General features: G+C 51.4%; 1 protein-coding gene across 2 annotated transcripts in view; it reads left to right on the forward strand.

Moving 5' to 3' along the window:
* The window catches only part of POP1 (POP1 homolog, ribonuclease P/MRP subunit), a 48,793-nt gene extending 45,859 nt beyond the window's left edge, over window positions 1-2,934 (forward strand). For both annotated transcript variants that reach the window (XM_066379199.1, XM_066379200.1), the window contains exon 16: window positions 875-2,934. In XM_066379199.1, the coding sequence (XP_066235296.1) occupies window positions 875-1,511 (637 nt within the window). In that variant the 3' untranslated portion in view covers window positions 1,512-2,934. The remainder of the gene's footprint in view (window positions 1-874) is intronic.
* Window positions 2,935-15,944: the final 13,010 nt, after the last annotated feature.

Raw genomic sequence — 15,944 nt, forward strand, 5'->3', positions numbered from 1 at the left:
GGCACAAAGATTCAAACCTGAGCCCCGTGCCCTGGCAGCCTAACAGCGCCTGGCAGAGGGGAGGCCCTAGCTCCTTCCTGTACGAGCCCTGACTGGTAAGCCCAGGGTTCGAACCGGCGACCTCAGCATTTCAGGCAACGCTTTATGTACTGCGCCACCACAGGTCAGGCCGGGCAGTTTACTTTTACTAATCTATGTAGTCTTTGTTCATGAAGCAGTCCCTTCATGAATGCATCTTAGGTGATGAAGAACCTGAGCAAGCATTCCTTGCTTTAAATCACTGACTTAGATCCTTTCTCATTCCTGCTGAAAGGTCTGACTTTGTGGCCGGTACCGATTCATTGCAATATTGCCGTATCATGGGGCCCTGTGCAAAGTGTGTCTGCTCTGGGCGCGCTGCGGGCTGCCAGCCTGCTTACAGTCACCTGTATTCTGTGCTCTCGTTTTTCTTATTTATTTATTTTGTGCTCTGGTTTTTTAGAATATGCTATCCCTCTTATACTTATTTTTCTGTACAGGAACCTCAAAATTTTGTGTCCTTTTTTGCTTTTCATATAATTCCCTTAGCGTTTCTTTCCTAATCAGACTACCAGCTCCTCTTTAATCCTTTCACTGTGATTGCAGTGAGTCTATTCGCCTTATTTTTCTCTGCCTTCAACTGTTGAAACCTTTAGTCTTTCTGTCTCAGAATAGTAGACACATAAAAAGTAAAATATGACGACAAAAATGTATTAATGTTTATTTTTAATTTTTTTTAAAAATTGGAGTTTTGATCCTTTCCAAAATCAAGTATAAAAAATGAAATTGACTTTAGCAATGCCTAATCTTCTAATTGCATATTTTCTCCTTGAACAAAATATCCTCAAACATTTAGGAGTAGAACATCACTGAAGCAGCTGTCATCCTGGTGTGGGTCCAGCGCTGGGCACAGGAGGGCGGGCCAGCGAGCTCCCGGCAGGGGGCGGCCAGAACCGAGCCCAGAGGCCTGCCTGGCCATGTTGGCCCGCTTCCCCAGGGCCCTGGTGTGGGTCAGCCTGTCCCTGCTCGGGAAGGGCAGCCCCGAGCCGCACGCTATGATCTGTGTCCCAGCCGAGGAGGACTTCCTGCAGCTCAGTCGGGATCCGCTCTACTGTGGGCCCCAGGAAGCCAAGCACCGCGACCCATTCAAGAGCAAGATCCGGAAACAGAAAGAGAAGAAGAAAACGGAGAAGAGGCAGAACGATCGTGCTGCGTCCGAGCGCCTGACAGCGGGGCGGCCGGCTCTGACCCTGGGCTTGTGGTCCGGCCCGCTCCCCGATGTGACTTCTCACTGCTCCAGAGTTCTCCTGGGCTTTGTCACCCAGGGAGATTTTTCCATGGCTGTCGGCTCTGGAGAAGCCCTGGGGTTTGTTAGCTTGACAGGCTTGCTGAATATGCTGTCCAGCCAGCCAGCAGCGGAGAGGGGCCTCGTGTTACTGAGGCCGCCTGCCTCTCCGCAGTACCGATTCGCAAGAATTGCAGTCGAAGTGTGACTGCTGTGCCCATCCCTGCAGGGCACCGATACCTGTTTGCCAAGTCCCGCAACGGGAGGGTTTGGTTTTAACCAGTCTTCTGTTTCAAAATATCATGTAAAAGTCCTTGGAAGCAAGAATAAAAAAAGTTACATATGATGCAAATAGATGGAATGTTTACATCATTCCAGTAAGCTCACTGATTTCTACCTTTCTCCATCATTGCTCTAATACTTTGAAATTACTTGGCACATGCAGCCGAAAGGTTTTCTATTATGATTTGTTGGTCTGTGTCATTCTTGCTGAAAACAATTAGAAGCTTTGTTTTCTCATTCCCTTTTTTTATTAGAAACAAAGGGCTGTCAAGTTTATTTAGAAATCTTGTAGTCATGTGATAAGGAACAATGGTTGTTTAATGATTTAACTGTTACAGAAGAAGAAAAGACTACAAACATCTGGCCTTTGTACATGAAATATGGGCCCCATTTGGCGGTGTTCAGTGTCTGTAGTCAGCACACCTCACACTGACACCATTAAGGAGGAAGTCGTGGGAAATGCACTGCTGCCCCTTCTCAGGTAGCTGGGTCGTGGCGAGCGCACTGGGTGCAATGATAATGGAGGGCTTGGAGTTGATCGCCCCGCCCTCTTCACCTCTGACCAACACAACAATTGTTGGAGTTCTTAAGTTTTCTGGGCTTTTTGTTTCTGCGAAGAATGTGTTAAAGCCATAGAGGAACATTTCAAAAATATGTTCTTTGAAATGTGTTAACCCCCCTCCCCCCAAAAAAAAACCCCAAAAGAGCAAGAGGTTCCAAGGTCAGATTGATCTAGGAAACTCTGGGTTAAACACGATTAAATATTTCATTTTAATGGACTTCTAGAACCTTCCATGTGATAATGTACATTGTGAATCTCCAGGAAGCGGGTAATAGTCTATACTATTTTCTTAATCTTTTTTATCGCAAAGTCTTTTTGCAAGCGCCTTATAGGACCAGGGTTCTTAGGAACACGCTTTGGAAAATAGTCTGTACAATGTGATACTTCTGCCAGGTGACGACTAAAATGACATGCTGCTTTTAAACATTCATGCAGTCACTGTGCACCTGGCATTTTGAGCAGAGCATAAACAAGGTCTCACTCTGTCCCACAGGGGGAGTGGAGTCACTGTCACTTTTTTTTATTATGAGAGAAACTGGGTGCTTTTTTTTTTTGAGCAGAGAAACTCAAACTTATAGTCGCCAAGTCTGTCTCACTCATACCCTCAGTCCCTTATTTTCCTGCCATAAATTCCTAGCAGAGCTTGAGTGGGTTTAAAACAAAAAAAATAGTCGGCCCTGGCTGGTTGGCTTAATGGTAGAGTGTCTGCCTGGCATGTGGGTGTCCCAGGTTCAATTCCCAGTCAGGGCACATGGGAAGTGATCATCTGCTTTTCTACCTTTCCCCCTCAGTCAGTCTCTCTCCCTCTCTCTCTTCCCCCCCCCCCTCTCTCTTCCTCTTATCCTACTGCAACCATGGCTCAATTGGCTCCAGCGAGTTGGGCTGGGCACTGAGCTCCGCCTCAGGTGGTAAAAAAAAATTGCTGGATTGCTGAGCAATGGGCACAGCCCCAGATGGGCAGAGCACTGCCCCCTACTGGTCTTGCCAGGTGGATCCTCATCTGGGCGCATGCAGGGAGTCTGTATCTGTCTCCCTTCCTCTCAGTTAATAATAAAAAAAAAGAATTGTAGCTAGGCATTATTTCCATTAAACGCATTGGGTTTTTGCAGTAGCATCTGGCAATAAATACCTCTGGGGGTGATGAGCTGGGGAGAGGCGCAGAAGTATTATACTGTAGTAGCCAATGAAATGTCTGATGTTTTCCCTCTGATGTTTGGTCTCTAAGTGTATTTGAGACCAAATGAGACCAAAAAAAAAAAGTATAACTTAGTGGTGTTTGTAAGCAATAAATTAAAATGTCACCTGATGTTCAGTTGTGAATATTTATTGGAGCATTCCCCGTTTGTCTCCCAGGCTCTAAGCCACTTCATCTGTGTCCTAGCTCGCTTGATGACAGAAGTCAGCGAGCTGTGACTCACTGGCGCCTGCTGCCTGTCCTCGTCACAGGGGACAGGCCACGCTCTGCGCTGCGGGGGTGGGTCAGGCTGCGCTGACAGGTAGACTAAGCACTTCCTAAAACATTCCTGGGAAAAGTGTTTCACAGCTAAATAAATTGGGGGAGAGCTATATGCCGCCTCCTGTGGCGATTCACAGTGACTCCGTCTAAGGAGGCCTTCCTCAGGCTCCTTCCCTTTGGTTTTGTTTTTTTTTTTGCATCGCCATTGTCCAGAAAATATACTGGGATGTGCTTACTTTGATCCCACGAGATGCCTGCTAAGCTACCAAATGAGTATAACGTGGCCCCGCCTCCCGCAGAGGGGCGGAGAGTACCGCAGAGTTAATAGCGAGGGTCCTAAAACGCAGACTCGTGCGTGAGCACCCAGAGCCCAGCGCCACCCGAGGTGTGCACGAAACAATTGATCCTGTGTGGTTATGCTCTGCTTTCACATTATGTAAGTGATGTTTTTATATTCGTCAACCATATTCATCCAATTCATCCAAGAAAATGCAGATAAGTGACAATAAGAACATCACCTGGCTTTTCGCCACCCAGAGGTGACCACTGTGCCTGTCTGGTACACATCCTCCTAGGTTTTGAGATGAGTGTCGTAGTTTCCTTTTAAGAAAAGTAGCATCAGTAGCTGCCTATATAAAAACCTTTCCTTCCCACGTGCAGCGTGTGTGCATGGTGCCAATTCCTCATGGAGCATGAGGACCCCAAAGTTCATGCTCCTTTTATTGGAAGTAGTAAGTTAGCAGGTGTGTCTAGTTTTCCGTGTAGCATTGCTGTCTTGCCTGCCGCAGGCCCAGGGTGAGTTCTTTCTTCACAGCCAGTGGGAAGTGAGGTGGGCAGTTATGTTTGGATGGACTCCATAGTAGACTTAACTGGTCTCCTTGTGGCCAGCCGGTCTGAGGCCGGGGAGCACAGAAACCAGGTCCAGGACTGCGCTGCCCAGCAGGTGGTAGGAAGTAAAGGACTAGCAGCTGCGGGTCAGTCAGAGCATAGTCCGTTGCACAGTAGCGATTCCGTTCACCCCAGGACACAGGTGCAGTCTTTTCTTTGCTAGCAGTGGCTCTCATTCCTTGCACGAGAATCACCTGATAGCCCAAGCCTCCCCCAGTCTCGGTTGAGCCCAAGCATTAGTATTTCTTAGAAACTTCCAGGCTGTTCTGATATGTGACTCGGGCTGGGGATGGCGGCTTTAAAAGGTATGGTTCTTTGGACGCCTTGCCCCTTGGGCAAGTGTGAATAAGGGACAAGGCCAGGGGAACCTTACGACTCCTATGCAGTTAGCAGGCCCAGCTCACGGTCTGTTGTGGATGAAGCAGCCAGGTAGCAACCTCATGAGAGCGTGGTGGCGAGATCTGGGTGGTCAGAGTGGGGACCTGCCCCAGGGGAAGAGGCCTGGTCTTGAACCCAAAAACATCCTGGTTCATTACTTATACGACCTTGACTACTTACAAGTATAAAATGACATCTTTTTCATTTGTTTTCTCTCAGTGAGGATCCTTCCAGATCAGCTACTGTTATCTGAGGCTGCACAGTCAAACGACCTGGGAGCTTTCACAGCCCTGGAGTCCCGGTCCGCCTCCAAGGAGCTGATTTAACTGGTCAGGGGTGTGGCCTGGACGCTGGGACTCCTGAGAGCTACCAGGGGACTTGCAGCTTGGTTTAAACAGACTTGCATCTGTTCTAGACGTTTAATATGAGGTCCCAGTGTCATTAGCCAAGGACACAAAAACTTAACAGCCATGGGGAAGCACAGGAGCAGATGGAGGCTGTGTTGAGTGGGGCACACAGCTGTCACCAATAGATGTCCTTGGAGAGGGTCCTGCCGGATCTGAGCAGACAGCCAAGTTCACGTAATGGCATCTCTCTTCTCTGTCATTTTAAAAATTAGAATGGAACTGTTCTGGAAGAACCCAACCTCACCATCCGTGTGCTTTCACTAAAGGAAATGTCGGCAAACGTGGAGCCCTTCCGTCTCATCACACCCCTCTCAGCCTCACTGCTGTGGACACACTGGGCTTTCGGTGCCTGGTGAACAGTCCAGCTCTTGGTGCCTCCATGACGCGGCCCCAGCTGTGCTCTGCCTCCATGCAACGCTCTCACTCCTCCCTCCCTGCGCACCCGTCCCCTCTCATCCCATCCTTCCGAGCTTAACTTCATGGTTCTCAGAGAAGCCTCCCCCGCTCACATTGTTTTCCATCATGAGGGTTTATTTCCTGATGACATAAAAATATAAATTCTTTTGTTCTTCTTGCACACTCCATTAGGTTGTGAGCCTCCAGAAGGGGAGGGAGACTGTTTCATATTTGATCACTGTTGTTTCTCAGATTCTAGCACAGTACATAACCCATAATTTGCGTTTAATGTATTTTTGTTGATGCATTACTTAAAATATGTTGGTGTTTGTATTAAACTACAATACCATTTTAGCACAGGCATTTGTTGCAATGCACAAATTAGCCACAAGGTGGTGCCAAAACCTCATAAGAAAAACGGCTGCTCTCGAAAAACATCAGAACTAAGACAGTTCAGTTGTGTATGTTGTTGGAAAGAGGGGGTTTATGCAGTTACAGATCAGTCAAGATTCCCTCTTTGGGGGCAGACCTATCCTACCAAAACTGTAGTTTGAAAAGGTTCTGTGATTTTTAAAAAGAGGGGACTATAGAAGAAATGACTAAAAGTCCCTGACTAATGAACAAATTCCATCCACATTACCTTGAATAGGTTTGCCCACCCATCATGATCTGAATGCCTCCAATGACAGGGAGCTCATTACTTCACCCGGGTTTGCCATCTCCCCCTTGGCAGCGTACTGATGGGCGAACTGCCTCTTCAGCCTCATCTTTACTGTGCCAGCAAACATTGAGAAGCAACCTTTTATTTTTAGGAAGTCAGTTGTTAACCTCTGCTTTTCTCTTCTGCGGGCCAGACAAGCCCCATTTCCTTCTCATTTCCATTATCTCACAGAGGACATTAAATTAATGTTTGTACAAGACATATTTTGTTCTCAGAACAACCCTGCACAGCTGCCTGAGCCCAGGGCAGGGACGCTGGCTTAGGGAGAACCTGGAACGTTCCGGGTCCCCGGGGGCTCTGCCTTCTCCAGCCTCCTCCTCCCCTGCACTGCAGGCTGCAGCTGCTACCGCTCCAGGCAGGTGTGAGCTTGCGCTTCCTCAAAGGCAGAACCGGGGGCAGCTTATAAGGAGGTAGTTTATTTTAGGAAGTGATCTGAGGAGACGGGAGAGGGGAGACTGGGCCGAGTGAACTGGGGAAGAAGTGAAAACCAGTCCAAGCGTGCATTATTCAACTGCTTCCCCATGGGGGCAAGTGAACCGCCTCCGATGTCCACGTGAGGCCCCGAAGAGGGAAGCCTGCGCTCACCAGCTCTCATCCCTGCGGGGCACGTGGCGCCCCTGGGCGCACTCACTGCCTTGCCCTGCCCGTCTGCACAAGTGCTGGCCTGGCTGAGTCGGCCGGAGGGGTCCCACAGACGGCGGCCCAGAGCCCCACAGTCTGCGCGGAGGGGTCCCACAGACGGCGGCCCAGAGCCCCAAGGGTGGGAACAAGGTGCTGCGGGGCCTAGCGAGGCGGGGCTACCCTTGTTCCCAGCTGACTGCTGTGGTCAGGGGCAACAAAGGACCCCGGGGGACGTGAAGCGGGAGGGAAGGTAGCTGGCACGGACCCTTCAGGAGACGGGGACTGTTCCTGTGTGCGTGTGTAGGGAGGGTGGGAGGAGATGTCGGGGTGCCTGCTGAGCACGGAAGTGAGAGCCAGCAGGTGGCGTGTGGACTGGAGCTTCGATCTTGCTCAAGTGGCAGCAGCTGTAGCCCGGCTGCCCAGCAAGCGCTCAGGCCCGGGCATCCGTGCAGAGAGCTCCCTCCCTTTTGTGGGCACTACCCGGTGCAGCTGAGGATATTGCCCACTGAATTCCTGAAACCGTCGTGAGGAAACAAGTCCCAAGGCTGCTGTCTGGTCAGAAAGTGACCCCGTGGAAATGTTCTGCCGGCTCTGCGGCCAGCTTTCCTTCATTCCTGCCCAGGTGGCTCCCAGCTTGCTCTGCCCAAGCCTGCCCAGCTCACCTCCCTCGCCACCTCACGTGCCCCTCTTGGCGTGCCCTGCCGGCAGCTCACTTATGTTTCCTCAGTAAAGTGGGGCAGGCTGGAGAACAGTCTCGCCACTCACGGCGGGGTCCTGGGCCAGTGGCATCGCATTAGAAAATGCAGGGTCTCAGGCCACACCCCGACCCGAGAGGAGTGTGCATTTGAACAAGGTCACGGGATGTGGGGGGTTGTGTCCCAGGGTTGCTGCAGGAACGGAGGACTCAGCCGATGGCTTCTGAACCGGGTTATCATTGGAAGCATCTGGGAACTTGAGAGAAACACCAATTTCTGAGCCTCTGGGTGAGGCCCTAAAGCCTATGCTTGTGGTAATCTTCCAGGATTCCAACCTCGGTCGTCCATACAGTCACGTCTGAGAGCCACCAGGATGGGAATCTTTAGGGGTTTTTTCTACTTCTAAAATCTGATATTTTTGCCCCTGACTTCTCACAAATTTGAGTGCTGCTCGTTTTGGTATTATGGATTAGTGGAGCCTAGGATTTTCTTCTTTTCAAAAGCAGAACTAGTTTCTGCTGAACATTCTGGCCAGGAACTTGTCTTTCTTCCAACATCTAATAGCAGTTCCTTAAAGTAATTTATGGGCACTTTGCCAGCCCCTGCAAGCTCCCACGGCCTCCCACTTTGGGGATGCCCGGTGGCGCCTGCGGGGGCATTCTGCCCCAGCCCCTCAGCCACTTGGCATTGGACGGTTGTGTCTGAGATGCCAAGTCCTGACTCCCTGGTGTTGCTATTGAGAGAGGAAGCCCAGAGCTTGACCCCATCTACTGCAGAGAGAAGTCAGAGTGTCTGTTTGCATCTGGTCTCACCAAGCATCTTGGACGTTCCCGGGTCAGGCCTGTCCACCTCCATCAATCACGTCCACACAAACCTGAATGGCCTTCTCGAAAGCAACTGCAATCCTTACTCTCAGAGCCTTGGCTGGGGCATCTTTGGAGGCACCCACCCTCGTAAGGAGACAAAAGCTGAGGTCTGAAGATCTCAGAGCACCTCCGCCAAGGCTGAGAGGTCACAGGGTGGCGGAAACACCAAACCAAAAAGGGTTTCCTTAGAAAGCTTGTCACTGCCTGACCTGTGGTGGCACAGTGGGATAAAGCGTCGACCTGGAACACTGAGGTCGCCGGTTCGAAACCTTGGGCTTGCCTGGTCAAGGCACATATGGGAGTTGATGCTTCCTGCTCCTCCCCCTTCTCTCTCTCTCTGTCTCTCTCTCTCTCTCTCTCCTCTCTCTCTAAAAAATCAATAAATAAAAAATATTAAAAAAAAAAAAAAGAAAGAGAGCTTGTCACTCATTCAGGTGAACACACTGGGGGTGGGGGCGAGGTACCACCCCAGGGAAGGAAGTAGCAGCCGAGGGGAAGCCGGCCTTCATCAGGGGCCAGCAAGGGGTGGGGAGTGTTCCTGGGCCAGTGTCACACCCACAGAGGATTCTGCCCCGTCCTCAGGCTGAAATCTGTGGACACTTCCCCTCGTGTGAGTGAGAGTGGAGGGTGGGAGCCCGGAGACATGGGGTCAAGCTGGGAGCAGGGACGGTGAGGCAACCCCAAACCCCAGCATGACAGTCCCTCATCACAGTCACTAGTGATTCCTCGGCACGTGTCTCCCAGTTTGGCCAGTGAAAGGGTTTCAACCGCTTCAGTGATTAGCGATAATGAAGAGGGAGCACTGAGCACTCTCCACACCAGGCTACACGTGCAATGTTCCGTGTAGTGTTTATAACCACGCTCTTCTGTCGTCTTCACTTTACAGATGTGGAAACTGAGGTTGGAGGGCTCATTAATTTGCCGGGAAGACACGGATGGGGGTTTGGGCCTGGGTCAGCTGACTGAGCCGGAGCTCCCACTGCGCGCCTCGCTGTGTTCCTGGCTGTCCTTTGTCCGTTCGGGCCACCAGAAGCGGGTCGGTGGTTCTGTGCCAGGTCCGGAGGGGTCAGATACAAACACAAATCAAGCACAGACTGTCCTTAAGCCGTTCTAGGTCAACAACTCACTCACTGCTTTGGTGCCACGTGAAGGGTGATGGGGACTCGGCCGCGTGGTCTGGCACGGTCCCCAGCCTTTCTCCGCTGCTGTGTTTCTCGGAGAGATGGCCCTGGAGTCCCAAGTGAGTTGATTTCATTTGCTTTTCTCTCTTTTTGATGTTACCCTGGTACACCGCTGTCATTTACCAGTCGAGCACCACCCAGGCCATTTCTCTTGCCGTCATTAGGAGTTTATGGAAAGCCATGATTACATGTCCCAGTTGGCCCTCTCCTGTTTAAACCATCAGTCAAAAACAAAGAGACCGAAGCGCAGCCACCGCTCCACCCAGAAGGAGCGGGGACGCTGCACGCACTCCTTCTGCGCCCAGCCCCGCCATCCCACGCACTTGCCCTCTCCTCCCGCTCTGCCCAGTTCGGTCTACGGTCTGCGAAGCCTCGGCTCATTTAATTCTTTTAATCTCTCCCATCAATCAGCGGCCGGGCTCCGCAGCCTGCACTGCTCTGAGCTCGTGCGGGCCTCTGGGCACTGGCGTTTGGTCCCGGGAGGATTGGTGTTAATCTCCCATTCGTGTGATTTACTCAAGAGTTATTCTTTCCATCTGTCACCCCTCAGGCCAGAGTTCTGTGTCCTTTCTTCCTCCTACCCAGAGGTCTCTGAGGGCAAATGGTGACTGCCCCTCCCACGAACACGCGCGCAGGGCAACTCGCGGGGGCTTCCCCACAGAGCGGTTGAAAGGCACAGCCTGCTGAGGGACAGGTTGGGAGCTCAGAGGCCCTGCCCTGCCCTGTCCGCGTGCTGAGGAGGACACTGAGCCCCAGAGAGGGGAGGGCATGCCTCCAACTCCAAAGTCGCCCCGTCACACAGAACCCAGGTCTCCTGACAAGGCAGGTGCTTCTCAGGACCAACTTTCTGAATAAAACATGTTTTTAGAAAGAACCTGAAATCCATGGAGGAAGAGAGGTTACGAGGCTGCATTCGGGTTCTGCATCTCCTCTTTCCTCCTTTGTTTGATGCTCCCAACTGTTCTTCAGCAACTGCCTCCCCCACCCCCACACTCTCCATGGGCCTCCTGGAGTGCTGGCCAGACCTAGGGCTTGACTTCAAGTCCCTCATTTCCCTGCCGAACAACCCCGGGCAGGTCACCAAAGCGATCTGACCCTCAGGGCTCTTTTCCATAAAATGGAAATATTATTGACATCCACCAGTATCCTGAAGCAAGACTCGAGTGCGGTGTAGAAGCAAAAGTGATTTGTGTTTATAGTTGTTGAACACTTGCTATGTGCCCCTAATAGAGCCTTAGCTTATTTAACACAGATTACCTACATCTTTTAATCCTCACAGGAAACAATTCTATGAGTTTTATAATCTGCATTTTTTTTTTTTTTTTTTTTTGTATTTTTTTCTGAAGCTGGAAACGGGGAGAGACAGTCAGACAGACTCCCGCATGCGCCTGACCGGGATCCACCCAGCACGCCCACCGGGGCGAATCTCTGCCCACCAGGGAGCGATGCTCTGCCCCTCTGGGGCCTCGCTCTGCCGCGACCAGAGCCACTCTAGCGCCTGGGGCAGAGAACAAGGAGCCATCCCCAGCGCCCGGGCCATCTTTGCTCCAATGGAGCCTTGGCTGCGGGAGGGGAAGAGAGAGACAGAGAGGAAGGAGGGGGTGGGGGTGGAGAAGCAAATGGGCGCTTCTCCTATGTGCCCTGGCCTGGAATCGAACCCCGGTCCCCCGCACGCCAGACCGACGCTCTACCGCTGAGCCAACCAGCCAGGGCCATAATCTGCATTTTAAAGAGAGGGAAACTGAGGCTCAGTGAGGTGAGGGTACTGCCCATGGTCACAGAGCTGGTCGGGATCAAACCCTTATCTGTCAGTGTCCTTAACCAACCTTTCGGGTGCTCACAGTGACCTGCCTGTAGGAGGCTCTTGGAAAACAAAGACCGAATTAGCCATGGCCAAAGCATTGCCTGCCCACACTCAGAGACTTTGTAAGCAAAGGAGGTGGGGTTGAGTGTTACCAGCCCCTGAGATCTCTGTTGTCCTTAAAACTGGGAATGAGAGGGTGATCATGATGGCAGTTCCCAGACACGGCCACGCGGTGGTGCCGTGGACCAACAAAGGCGCTCCCAGAGGTCCCAGAGAGCGGAGCCTCAGTCGGGTCTGGGGCTGGTGCGGATGCAGGAACTTCAGGAGACTCAGGAAAGCAACCGCAGAAGGGGCTTTTGGTTCTGTCACTCAGGGCTGCAGCTCGGGAAGCAGACGGGGTTTCTGTCCACAGGCCTTTGCAGAGCTCTAGTCCCAGAGCGGGCCCAGGCTTGGGGAACCCAGGGGGCATATATGGCCCAGTCTGTCCCTGTCCCCTGGGAGCCCACAGTCCACGTATGTGTGTAGGGAGGGGTTAGACAGGGATACCATTGCTCCCTATACACTGAATATGAAGAAAGCTGGATAGCTTTTTGTGGCCTTAAAATTTTAAACTTCTATTTTTGCCAGGAGCAAGTGAGAACTTCATGCTTCCTCAGACCCTCACCCATCCCTGCTCACTGGAGCGACCCATCCGCAATAGAAAGTGGAGCCTGAGACTTCTGGGGCTCAGGGGAATGTTCTCCAGACCAGCGAAGGGCTTTGTCACTGAGTACACCCACAACAACCCCCCCCCCCTCCCCTGCCTCCTTCAACCCACAAGTTCTAGTTCTTCCTCAAAATGGGGCCCATTCTGCCCTCTGTGCATCACTTTTCCTGAATCTTCCAGAATTAACCACTCCCTCCTTTGTATTGTGAAATATCCAATAATTGGACATTTAGCACGATATGTAGTAATCTCTTTACACGTCTGCCCTGCTAGACAAGGGGTCCTGAGGGCAGCAGGGTCCCTGGCGGGCACCCAGCACAATGCCAGGCAGGTTGAAGGTGCTCTTCAGGCACTTGTTTAATTTTTTTTTTTATTTACAGGGACAGAGAGAGAGAGAGTCAGAGAGAGGGATAGATAGGGACAGACAGACAGGAGCAGAGAGAGATGAGAAGCATCAATCATCAGTTTTTCATTGCGACACCTTAGTTGTTCATTGATTGCTTTCTCATATGTGCCTTGACCGTGGGCCTTCAGCAGACTGAGTAACCCCTTGCTCGAGCCATCGACCTTGGGTCCAAGCTGGTGAGCTTTTTGCTCAAGCCAGATGAGCCCGCGCTCAAGCTGGCGACCTCGGGGTCTCAAACCTGGGTCCTCCGCATCCCAGTCTGACGCTCTATCCATTGCGCCACTGCCTGGTCAGGTGGCACTTGTTTAATTTAAATAGGTTATTTGAGAGAGTATGCACACAGGATTTTAAATTTTTATTACCTAACTTAACCCTGTGTACTTGGTATTATCTGCATTGTTTTATAGATGAGGTCATGTGTTACTGCAAGAGACAAACCCTGAAATCTCAGTGGTGTAGCACACCAGAAGTTCTGTCTCACTTCACAGCCTGGTGTGTGCTGGACAGCACTCTTCTTCATCTAGAATTCCTCTCTCCAAGACGGCTGCTGTGTCAGCGTGGGCTGCTATACCAACGTACCACACACAGGTGGCTGACATGCTGGGCATTCATTTCTCACAGCTCTGGGGGGTGGGGGGGATGTCAAGGTGCCAGCAGATCTGGTTCCTGGTGAGGACTCTCTTCCTGGCTTGCAGAGGCCGCCTTCTTGCTGTGTTCTTACATGAGGGAGAGAGAGAGAACTCTAATCTCTCTCTTCTTATGACACAAATTTCATCATGGAACCCCACTCTCATGACCTCATCTAAACCTAATTACCTCCCAAAGGCCCTACTTCCAAATACCATCAATCGGAGGGTTAGGGCTTCAACATATGAATTTTGGGGAAACACATTTAGTCTGTTAGCAACTGCCACTACATGGGTACAAGGGTACTCCTGCCCTGAACCAAGAGTCGCTTCTATTCACAACTCAGTGGCTGAAACTAGTGGTATAGCCCCAATATAAAGGCAAAGGGAGCTGAGAAGTGGGGGGAACACGTGCATATTTGGGGAGCACTATCAAACCTATCCCCAGACCACAGCACGTGCTTACATTCATATCCGCACACATGCACACATGCGAGTACGAATGCACAAGCCTCAGTGTACACACCTATGACTTACGCTGCGACACGAGTACTAAATATGGAATGACCTACACGGACACAGAACCCGCAGGACGTCATGTATCCAAAAAGAACGGACGTGTGTAAAATAATCTGCGTGCTGAGAAATCACAAATGCTGCATTTCTTAGAGAAGATTACTCCCACCACCGTTATTTAAAAATACATGCTTAGGACTGAAAAAAAAAAATGACGTTCTGGGGAAAATTTGAAGAGCAGCAAGGATGACACAGAGAGATGATGATGTTCTCGGTTTCTGAGGATAATAGAGCTCTGGAGACAAGCCGTGCTCGGGCGGCTTACAGAGGCAGCAGCCTGGCATGTCTGCAAGATTCCACTTGAGCACAGAGACGATTGTTTTATTTCTTATAACTATTTTGCATATATATAGACACGGGCGAGGCAGAGAGAGGGGCCCTGCACCTACCGCCTCACCGGCTTTGTGCCGCGCCCGCCGCGTGGGTGTTGATGGCTGACGCGGAAGTTAAAAGCGACTTCAGGGAGGTTACCTGATGACATTTTGACATTACAGAGACTGGAGGTGACACATCTTTGTGGGAATTAAAATATTTGGGCCAATTATAACACTAAACATGCCTTAAGAGGAAAAGAAAAAAAAGCAAAGCGAAGATTTTGAGTCCTCAGCGTTGACTGATCTCTCCTCCCCCCTCTAGGGGGGCTGGAATGAGTGTTTGGGACACAAAGACATTCTTTCACTCGGCACTTCTGGCTCTGCTCAGGCGAGAATGAGATTCCCTCGGAGCTTGGGTTTCACTCCAAGTCAACCCAGTTTGGTAAACATCCTGGAGTGACGGCCCCTCTCCTGCTCTGGGCGCACAGGGTTCTCTTGCTTTCTGCCTGCAGGGGGCTTGCAGTCTGGCAGGAAAGAGAACACACGTGCTTTAATACGGTAAGACACAGAGGACAGTCAGACATCCCACAGCTGGTATGTTGTGTGCACACGTGTGTGCGTGCGTGTGTGTGTGTGTGTGTGTGTGTGTGTGTGTGTGTAGGGAGAGGTATGTGGAGAGTGATTAGGAGTCTTCAGGCCCGGCCTTTGGAACATGAGCAGGACTTAGCCCCTTAACCTGAATAGCGGAGAAGGGCACAGCCCGGAGCTCGCCCACTGTGCCGCTGGCCCGGAATGGAAGTCCAGGGACAGGTTGGGATGGAGCTGGAGCCAGGCACTGCCGGCCGCTCTGCATGCTGCGACATCCGGCTGACCGTGGTGGTGGGAAGCTCCAGGTCGGCACCCATTTCGTTCCAGAAGCTGCATGCTGCAGTTGAGGCATGGCAGAGGGGAGTGGGGGAGGATGCCGGGCCAGACAGCGGTGGAGAGAGGCCGGAGTGGCCTCAGGGACAGGGTCCGTGCTGTGGTGTCTGCCCTCGGTCCCCCAGGCCACAATGGCCGGCCGGGGCGGCTGCCTGAGCTAGAAGAGAACAGTGGTTGTCACCAGTGGCCAGCGTTACCATTCACTGAGGATTCACTTTACCAGGACTCCTACCAGCTGCTTCCCACCGGGAGCCTGGAGCTGGGGAGCCTGTTCCACAGCCCAGCTCCGCCTCTGGCATGTGTCTTGACTTAGTCTCAGTTTCCTTCTCTGTCAAGTGGAGCATGCAATGTTAAATCTTGGTTGAGCACTTAGCATATGTCAGGCAGTTGGTTTCTGAGTCTGCTCTGTTAGCCACAAAGCTATCTGCAGTGCTGTTCTGCTGGGGCTGGTGAAAATGAGGTAAGGAGGGTAAAGAAACGAGCACCTGGCACACAGGGACCCCTCAGGGTGTAACTTACTCCTTTGATAGTAAGTTACTGTTATGGACTAAATGTTTGCATCCGTCCCACCTCAAATTTCTATGTCAAAGCCCGAACCCCCATGTGATGGTGTTTGGAGATGGAGCCCCTGGGAGCTCATTAGGGTTAGATGTAGTCCTGAGGGTGGGGCCCTTATGATGGGGTTCATGCCCTTCTAAGAAAAGACATCAGAGAGCTCTCTGGCATTCATTCTATTCACGCTCACACAAAGGGACAGTCAAGGGAGCTCACAGCAGGATGGTGGCTGCCTACAAGCTAAGAGAAGAGGCCTCAAAATAAAATCTACATTCCTGGC

The sequence above is a fragment of the Saccopteryx leptura genome, chromosome 3, assembly GCF_036850995.1.
Source record: "Saccopteryx leptura isolate mSacLep1 chromosome 3, mSacLep1_pri_phased_curated, whole genome shotgun sequence".
Classification (NCBI taxonomy): Eukaryota; Metazoa; Chordata; class Mammalia; order Chiroptera; family Emballonuridae; genus Saccopteryx; species Saccopteryx leptura.